Raw genomic sequence first — 10043 nt, 5'->3', positions numbered from 1 at the left:
ATCTGTGAAAATCTGTACATTTGAGAGGTATGTGTTACCTTCCTGCCGTGTGGCAAGCACTGATGTGTTATTACTAATGCATTGCAGGGTGAATAGAAAATACAGAATGTAGCAGTATGGGGTGAAAGGTAGATAGACCAGCCTATCTCATTAAATATTTATACAAACCCCTCCCCCATACACTTTCTTCACATGCTTTACTTTATGAATATTAATAAGGTTAGCAGCACTGTGTAGGGACACGTTTCATAGGCACACAGGAAGTGAGTAACTTAAAGTTGTTCAAGGAATAATTCTTTTTTTGTGTGTGTAGAAAAGGAGTGAGTCCATTTATGTATTTATTTTGTAGCTGTTATAGGATTTATCTGGTTTTTAGACCTTATTACACTTTTTTATGTATTTATTTTGTAGGTGTTTTAGAATTTATCTGGTTCTTAGACCTTACAAGCAGTCGTTGTTTGACTTTCTGAACAAGGCGGTTCATCATGAAGTTGGAGGTAAGAACTGAGCTGATGAGAGAACATATTTCTTTTTCTGTTGGATTTTATTCAGATCAGAGGAATTGGGTGTTATGTTTCTGAGTGTTGTAGTGTGTGTTACTAGGGTGAAACTGAGGGCAGGAACAGGAAAGAATGACCTGCAGGTAAAGATTCCTGTTTTGCAGGGAACTGGAGAGGGAACTGAGTTTTATGAGACAAATATCCTTTGTACTTCTGAGCCTGAACTGTAAAGGGCTGTATGATATTTTCCTTCTGAGCTTAGCAGTTTGTATTGATGAAGACAAAACATGCTAATTGGAGCACAGAGACTATTTTAGTGGAAGCTTGTTTTTGTGAATAATTAGCTGTTTGGTTTAAATCATCAGAGTAAAATAACACAAAACATAAATTAAAATTGAACTGTGCTTCCCTTGTAATAAGAAGTTGGGTTGTTATTCTTCAGTATTAAACTCGTGTCATTTACTTATTTATGAAATTATACTTTTGTAGTGCCACAAGACATGAATACATTCTTGAAACTCACCATTTTTCAGTTTTTGGGGCTCTGCAAATTCAAGCAGAAGTTCTGTCATCTTTGTAATGTGCCCCAGACTTTTGGTCAGATGTTTCTCTCCGATCAAGGAACCCTAGAGCTGTAGATGTTTTACCCACAGACAGCACCATTTCTTTTAAATGTGTTTTCCTGTATTCATAGATTCTTTTTCTGCCTTTTAAATTTCTGGCTTCCTCCTTTGCACAGACAGACTGTGGTACAGTATATGTTGCTGAGGGCCAAATATATAAAATCAGTGGTCCTAACATGTGAAGAGAACTTCTTTTATGACACTAAGTAATCAGCTCAGATATTATATGACCATGTTGTGTAACTGTTTAGTTAACTTCAAGCTGCTGAAAGGTAACCTTATGTGACTTGGGACAGAAGCTTCAGAGGTTATCTGGGTTACCTGGCTACACAATGTGCTGTTACTATGCATATCATATGGCTAGATACTGTTTTTACAGCATGTGGGGCTAGTACATTCTATAATAAAGCACCAATAAGAGTCTTAAGGAAAATAAGTGAACTGCAAAGACTGTAGAGAAGCAGAGACTTTTACTTGTAGGAAAGGAACATGCAGGAAGATTTGGTCAGGTATAACTGTTTGAATATTTGCCGCTTCTATTATATTTATTATATCAGACTGGCTGCATCCAGTTTGGCGTCATGTGGGAGCACAGCTCCTTACAGGGCAGACACTCACTCACTGTCCCACAACACTTATACCTTTGGTAGTTTAGAGGAACATCAGTTCACCTATAGCATGTCTTTGGGATGTAGGAGGAAACTAGAGTCCCCACCTCAACAAAAGCCTATGCAGACACAGGGAGGAAGTGCACAGAAGGCACCCCGGGGAATAACTGAACTAGAGAGCCAAGTGCTGGTGGGCAGCAGTGCTATGTGTCACTTGTGAGTTTATTATATTGGCCAATTTCATTACCTTTTTACTGTAGAACTCCTAAATAAATGCAATAATTGATTGGTACATATAGGTAAATAAACTCCTGCCATTTGTCATTGGCCAGAGGGTTATTTTAGAAATCTGGAGCAGTAAAACAAAGTAAATGGAATTCTGGGTAGATGTTTAAAGCAAAAACCTCTGGCGCTGCCATACATGGTATAAGGGGGACTATGAATGAAGGATTTACTGAATGGAATTATGGGTAGATGATTAAAGCAGAAACCTTGAGTGCTACCATGGATGGTGTAATGGGTAGTATGAATTGAGGTTTTACTGTATGGAATTGTGGGTAGATGATTAAAATAGAAACCTCGAGTGCTGCCACACATGGTGTAATGGGGAGTATGAATGGAGGATTTACTGAATGGAATTATGGGTAGATGTTTAAAGCAGAAACCTAAGGAGTTGACACACATGGTATAATGGGGAATACTGTATACACCTGGGGCAGTCGCATGCGTACTTACACACTCACTCTGTGAAGGAAATATTTGTACAGTAGATGTTATTATAAGTATCCCCTAAACAATTTACCAAAAAAAAGAAGTATGGCTAGGGTGGTTGTAATACAAACCTGAGGCAGCAACACACAGGCTGAAAATGTTTGTTGATATGGTATTATTCTAGAAACCAGAAACAGTGGCACACTGACTAAACAGAAGTATGAATGTGTAGTTACTTTAAAATCTGTAGCTCATAGGTTCATAGGTTGGTACTAGGCTATCAGCCCTAGAGCCTATACAAGCCTAGCCATAACAATTCCCTGGCTATTTCTTCCCACACTATTTACTTTCCTGGACCCCTGTCTAGCAGGGCGACTGACATGATCCCCAGGGTAAGCTTCCTTTCTCTCATCCAATCGTCAAGGTTACTTTTGAAGAGGGCCAAAGAGGCACTCTGCTTGACATGTATGGGCAGTTTGTTCCAGAGTCTGGGGAGTCTCTGGGTCAGGAACCTATCCCTCCAGCATGTTTTGTTTATTGTGATGACAAGGTTTAGATCCCTGGAGAGTGTGGCTCTGAGGGATTGGGATTTCTTTAAGTGTAGCATGTCCAACAGCTCTGGGTTTGACATGGCCATGTATGCTGAACATACATATGGTATTACTGCATAACCCTGGGGCAGGAACACTGGTGCACTGACTAAACAGAAGTATGAATGTGTAGTTACTTTAAAATCTGGGGCTGCAACATTCATAGGGTATTACTGCATAACCCTGGGGCAGGAACACTGGTGCACAGCAAGAAGAACACAAGAAGGGGAATGTTTTAAAAACTGGGGGTCAGTGACCAACAGAAGTTTAAGGGAGTTTACATACAAATGTAAAATAAATAAGGAGATGTACAATGCACACACGTTTTATTATTTTAGTTTTTGCTTACTTGACTGGATAGTACATTAAAGTCATACAGATAAAACCTTTGTTACATCTAAGTATATTTACAAGACACTTGAAAGATAACTTGAAATTACAAATTTCAGTCTCTTTACAGGTGGCACAGCACAGTAACACAGCTATAGGGAATTGCAGCATTCTCAGAATAATACACATTGTAGAAGATGGCAAGGTAAAACCACAATGTGTTAATAAATTGTATGTGATATATTCGTGTACATAGTGGGAATGTTTCATATGTATATATACATAAGTATGGGTATGGGGCACTGGAACAACTGTGCATCTACACCAACACTTGCTTGGTTGACACCTTTTGATCAACACACACAGATGATAGACAGGTATGTGAGATCAACAGTTCACAGGTAGGGTAATTTTCCCTTGCCGCAAAGATTGTCCAATCTCTGATTTAGTGTATATAATTAGCAGGGGGGGTGTTGGGGGTGCAGAGGTTGCAAAAATACTTCTTGTTCATTTGCTCTGCTCTGGGATAATCCCGTATATGCAGAATGTCTTGGCGTTTGTAGTTTCATTGTATTAACATTGGGATTCTATGCATTGATGTAAGTGCACAGCGAATCCAGTGTCCTATACACACACACACACACACACACACACACACACACACACACACTTATAAATATATATATAAAATGGTGATGTGACTTTTGCTAAATGCCAGAACTTGGAGGCTGGCCTGAAATGACTAAAAAGAAATTGACTTATTGATTTATAAGTGGAGTAAAGAAAGGTTTAGAGGAAGAATATGAAAGTGAGTATTAAGTTGGAGGAAGTGAGTATGTTGTAAGTAAGAAAACTTTGCTGTTACACAAATCTGTTGGTAGTCATTAAAATTTAAGCTATGAAAGAAGACTAAACTTGTAAACTAAAAGACTATCAATTAGAAACCTTGATATAGCTATGAAGTGCATAAAAGTATTAAAAAAATAACAAGACATCTGTAAATATGTGATCTTCTTCTTTTGGCTTTTCCTGGTTAGGGGTCGCCACAGTGGATCACCTGTCCACTCATGATTGGCAGTAGAGTTTTACGATGTCAAGTTGCCAGCCCGGCGCCCAACTTTCCACAAAAGGCACACACACGCATGCACTCACACCTAGGGCCAATTTAAAGTGTCCAATCCACCTACAGCATGTCTTTGGGATGTGGGAGGAAACCAGAGCACCCGGAGGAAACCCACGTGACCACAGGGAGGACATGCAGACTCCGCACAGATGGGTCCCCAGCCGAGGATCTTACCCCCATATAAAAATATGTAACACAAATGATTTACCCAAGATAAAATATGTGACACGAATGATTTAACCAAGGCAAGCAGTCCTAGTGCTTGAGGCCCTTTGACTTTTATAGGAGGTTACTAAGCTATTGGGCCTAGGGCCTTTATACGCATAGTCATGCTATACCCTTGTTTCCTTATTGACCAAGTTGTATGGTCTATATTTGCAGCATGAGTCTACGATCAACACCAACTGCCCTTATCCAAGAGTGACACAGGTGGCACCCCCCAGGGTAAATTTATGGTCTTCCATTCAGTTGTCTAAGTTACACTTAAATCGAGTCATTGAGGAGCTCTGTTTTACATGAATTGGGAGTTTGTTCCAGAGGAGTGGCAGTCTCTGGGAGACATATCTGTCCCGCCAGCATGTCCTGCTAATATCGCAGGCTAGGATAAGATCCCTGGAGCTAGTGAATCTTGTCCCATCTGGCTTGCAGATGTGCACCATTTCTATTAGGTCACAGTCCAAGACTGCTGTTTAGGCCAACCACAAGTCGCCTCTCAGCAGCTTATAAGATACAAAGTACAGTGACAGGGCCTTCAGTCTGTCCATGTAGGTCATGTGTTGAAGGCCCTAAATTTTCTTGGTGAGAAACCTCTGAGGTCTGTCCAGCTGCTGCAGGTGTCTGGTGAGGTGAATACAGAAGGGAGCATTGTACTCTATTAGTGGTCTGATGAGGGATGAATACAGGGGAGTTATAACATCCTTAGTTCTGGATGCAGTGCCCTTACTTGTGTGGACTTATGGTAATTGAAGTTAAGGTTGCTAGCAACCTGTATTTCAAAATCTTTCACCACAGGGTTTGAGCTAAGGGGGTACTGTTAATACTGTAAATTGCAGGGACTTCCCCTTTGCCAAAAGGGATGATAACACATCTTTTTGCATTTAGTTTAAGTCTGTGGCTTTAGCACCAATCATTTGTCTGTGTAAGTCCTTTTTGTAGTATGTCAGTATCATTGAGGGACTCAGTGATTGTAACCAGAACCAGTTTGCAGTCATTGATGAACTTGTTAAGCCACAAGCTATCTATTTTTGCCTGGATTTCTGAGAAGTAGATTCCAAACAGTAGGAGGCCCAGCACAGATCCTTGTGGGTACACCACAGGTAACTGGTCTTATGGTAGATGTGGAATCCCCAACTTTGACTTTATGCATTCTGTCGGTGAGCCAGTTGGCTACCCATCTAGTGACATATGGGTTAATTCCCAGCTGGATGAGTTTCTCAATGATGCCTGAGTGGGGGATTGTGTCAAAGGGGTCTATATCACAACGTCGAACTTACAAAAGTTTGATTGTTGTAATATCGAACCCTTATATCCAAAACCCAACAAAACCAACAGCAGAGAACAGCAATTTTTTTCACAGGGAAAAAAATCGCTGTTCGTGACAAAAAAAAAAAAAAAAAAACTTAACCTTAAACTTAAATTGAAATGGAGGAAATGGCAAAGCCCCAAAAACAGCCCACCGATTTTTTTTTCCCTGGGAAAAAAGTCAATGTGCCGTGGCTTCGCTATTTTCCACTTTCGGACTTTAGGGTTCGATATTACAACGTTCAAACTTGTTTTAGTTTGACGTTGTAATACAGACCCATGTCAAAAGCCTTGGCTAAGTCTAGATAGGTTGTAGATACTGTTTTTGCCTTCATCCAAGGGTTTGGTGACATTCTCGAAGAAATCCACTAGGTTTAATAACCATGGTCTACCTTTAACAAAGCCAAATTGGGTTGAGTCAAGAGTTTGAAGGTCATCTATGTCTATGTTGATAAGGTCCATGATGATTCTGTCCATGGCCTTGCAAATAGGGCTGGTTAGGCTTATAGGTCTATAGTTCCCAGTGTTGGTTTATGGACCCCCTTTGTGCAAGGAAATTACCATTTCTGTTTTCCACTCTGCTGGGACAAAGCCAGTACTTAGACTGTGGTTGAATAGAGTGCCAATTGGTTCGGCTAGGTTCTGTTTTAGACCATTTAGTAGGCAGTTTGGGGTGTTATCCAGTCCCATAGAGGCTTTGTTTTTGGCTATGGATTGTGTGGCTATTACCTGCTCTTTGAAGATACTAGGTAGAGGACTGGTGACAGTTATAATTTGGGGTATGTCTGGTGGGGACGGGAGGGGGTGTAGTTTGCACCAAATCTGTCTGTATGAGTGGTACCAACCACTACTAATTTGGCACAAAGCTGGGCCTTCCCCTTTAGATTTCTGACATAGTTAAAGAATGCTTTGTGACTATCCTTAGCTAGGGATGCTAGTTTAGCTTTGTAATTTGCTTTAGAGGACTCTACAATATACCTAATTTGCTTGTTCAAGCTGTGGAGGGTGTCCTTCCTCTGCTGTGTCATTTCTGTCTTGTTCTTAGACGTTAGTTTCTTCCTCTTGTTGTATAACCTGTTTATGCTTGGTATCCACCAGAGTGGCTTGTTTTCTTGAGAGGACCTTGTTTTGATCCTTTCAGGTACAGCTGAGCCTATACATTTGTAAAGGTGTTTATACAGGGCATTTGTGTACACCTCTGTATAGAAGTCATTGAAGACAGTGGTATTAGGGGGTTTGAAACTTTTTATGCCATTGCTTAGAAGGCTATAGTTTGCTTTGGAGAAAGTTTTCATTCTTTTTGCTCTTGGTGGGCTTCAGGTATGATTGCTACTTTGAATGAGACTGATTTATTATCTGACCTTACCAGGGAGGGCAACACAGAGGGGGTAGTGCAGAGACTCCCTATGTTGGTGAGTACTGTCTAGGACATTCGAGCCCCTTGTGGGGGTGAAGACTATCTGTTCCAGAGCATTTGTATTAACAAAGTACAAAAATCATAGGGCAAAAGTGTTTGTGCTCATATATGACTCCCAGTTGATGGAAGGATAGTTGAAATCACCCATGGCCAAGGTGTTTTGGTGCATAGTGAGTGACCTGAAGTAGGTCCAGGTAGGCAGAGTGGTTCTCATGGTTCATGGTGGGGGACCTATAGCTAACAATGATATGGAAGGGGGGGGTTCTTACCTACACTTAGTTGGACCTGGAGTACCTCTAGGGAGTCATACTGTTTGACCAGTATTGAGGTGTATTTGTCTTTAATGAAGATGGATACACCTCTGCCTTTGGCTCTTTCACGCATTTTGAGGACTGAATGTGTGGAAGGCATTGTAGCCTTGCATAGCTGGGGTGTTCTCTGCGGTCTTGAACCATGTCTCTATGACTTTACTGACATTGGCATCTTCCAAGGTAAGAAGTGCTTCCAGTGAGTGCAGTTTTCGATTTCGACTCCTAGCATTAAGCAGCATAACCTTGAGTCTGTCTCTAGTGGGTTTTTTACATTGGGAATATTGTTGTTATGACATTGCCTAAAAAGGCACTATGTGGGATCAAGTACCTTTGCCAGTAATCGAAAGCTAAGAGGTGACAGGCGAAGACCATCTCTGGCAAAGCAGTGTGGTCTGTCAACCATATCTTCCCAGGCTGACAGTTACTGATCGCCCTGGATTGACACCAGAAACTAAGCCAATTGTTGAAGTCAATTATTTTTTGTTTATATTGCCGTATCGACCTGGGTGAAGTTAGAATAGGTTCATAGGTTCATAGGTGTTTGCTGCTTAGGGTTAGGGACATACCTGCCTGGGACACATAATCTGAGAGCTCAGTCATGTCTTTGTTCATATAGTCCAGTGAGGTATGTGTCAAGTTATTCATTACTCCATGGACTGTGACCAAGTCATAATGGTACTTGTTGAGAGACTTGGGTGTGTGTGTGTTCTGATGGATCCTGGCACCTGACAGGCAGCTGGCTGTGACCTTCTCCTTGTCCAGCCTGGTGAGGGGGACATCTGTATGTCTCACTATGGAGTCATCTTATGACCAAGACATTTGGTTTTGAGGTGTTTTGCCTTAGGGGCTTATTGTCTGAGACACTGTTGTGGGTATTATTATGTGTAGTGGACTCTGTTTGGTCTGCAGTGTGTGCAGTAGATTTGACCTTGGGAGGTCTTTGATCTTTAGGTAGACTTCTAGCCAGTACCTCCAAGTATGTGGGTTTATGTGTTGTGGGCTTGTTATATACAAGAGGTGAAGTGTGTGTGTGCTGAGACCCTGTTTGATATCTGGTTTGTTATGTGAGATAATTGATTCCAAATTCATAGTATAGATAAATCTCTCAACATGTTGTATTTGTTTTAGGAGTAAGTGGTTGTCAGTATACATGAGGCAATTGCTACATTGCCTCAAGATGCCCATATCAATCAGGCTGTCTGGAAAAATGGTAGGAAACTCTGTCCATTATGGCAGGTGTACACTGTAGTAACTAGTGGGGAGTGGGCTAGATGGACCAGGTTTTGCTGTAAGACTAACAAAAAGTGGCTATTCTATGGAGGGCTAGGGGTAGAAAACTGCATCAATGCTTCACAATGCACAACTGAGTTGTTCACAGGGCAGCAGTGCAATATCTAAGCAGCCCCATTAAACTGAGTGCAAACCCATGAAAACGCGATGCTTAAATACAAGTTAAATGATTTTAAACAAAGTAACCAAAGGGAAAGCTCAAGACAGCCTTATTCCAGCAATCCCAACTCAGGTGGGTTCTTGGCTGCATAATTCTGCCACAAGGGTGCAGGGGGACCTTCTTAAAAATTCTGATCCTCATTACTACTAGGATACTTACCATCATTCATCCTAACTTGTAACGCAGTCCAACAAATTCAGAACCTCTTCAGTACTAAGATATTTACCACCATTCAACCTAACTTGTAAGTCAGTCCAACAAATTCAGACCCTCATTAGTACTAGGATGCTTATCACCATTCACCTTAACTTGTAACTCAATCCAAATCTCCACCTCTCGCAATTAGTAACATGTGACCAGTTACTTAAAAATCATTTAACATTACTGCAAAAGATGGACTGTCTGTACAAGACATTCAGATTATTCTTAATTTGATTGCATGTAAGTGCTTGTACACTCTATTACTGAGCCTTCTTGTTATCTTTCCAGTAGAGAAGGTAGAAAATGTGAGGCCATATATCCTAAAATACCACATTTTGGGAATCACAGTTGTGGTTCCTGTGACATCCCTCCTCTGGGCAAGTAATCAAGGAGCATCAGTCCTCACCACTGACACTGGTGGGAAATGTTCACTTAGAACAAAAATGGATACACACTGTATTTTCTGGTGCAGCTCTCTGAACCAAGCACAAGAGCACACAGGGGGCACACTCCAGACCTGGGGCTAGACTTCCTCTCCATGCCGCAAATAAGATTTCACCTTTCTCTCTGCAGAAATCAGTGCTCTGTTTCCCTGTTCCAAGTAACTGACACACATACTCTCTGAGATTTAATACACACACACACACACACACACACA

At 41.1% G+C, this 10043-nt stretch overlaps 1 protein-coding gene across 1 annotated transcript in view; it reads left to right on the top strand.

The window, feature by feature from the left end:
* The first annotated feature begins 257 nt into the window (after positions 1-257).
* LOC122797943 (zinc finger protein 430-like) overlaps positions 258-10043 on the top strand; it is a 180183-nt gene continuing 170397 nt past the window's right edge. Inside the window, exons 1-2 of the mRNA XM_044066463.1 lie at positions 258-320; positions 412-497. Coding sequence (XP_043922398.1) covers positions 486-497 — 12 coding nt within the window. The 5' untranslated portion in view covers positions 258-320; positions 412-485. The remainder of the gene's footprint in view (positions 321-411; positions 498-10043) is intronic.

This window comes from Protopterus annectens, chromosome 3.part1 (assembly GCF_019279795.1).
Source record: "Protopterus annectens isolate FY-2018-M chromosome 3.part1, PAN1.0, whole genome shotgun sequence".
Taxonomy (NCBI): domain Eukaryota; kingdom Metazoa; phylum Chordata; order Ceratodontiformes; family Protopteridae; genus Protopterus; species Protopterus annectens.
The sequence above is the reverse complement of the archived record's forward strand: the minus strand, read 5'-3'. Positions and strand labels throughout refer to the sequence as shown.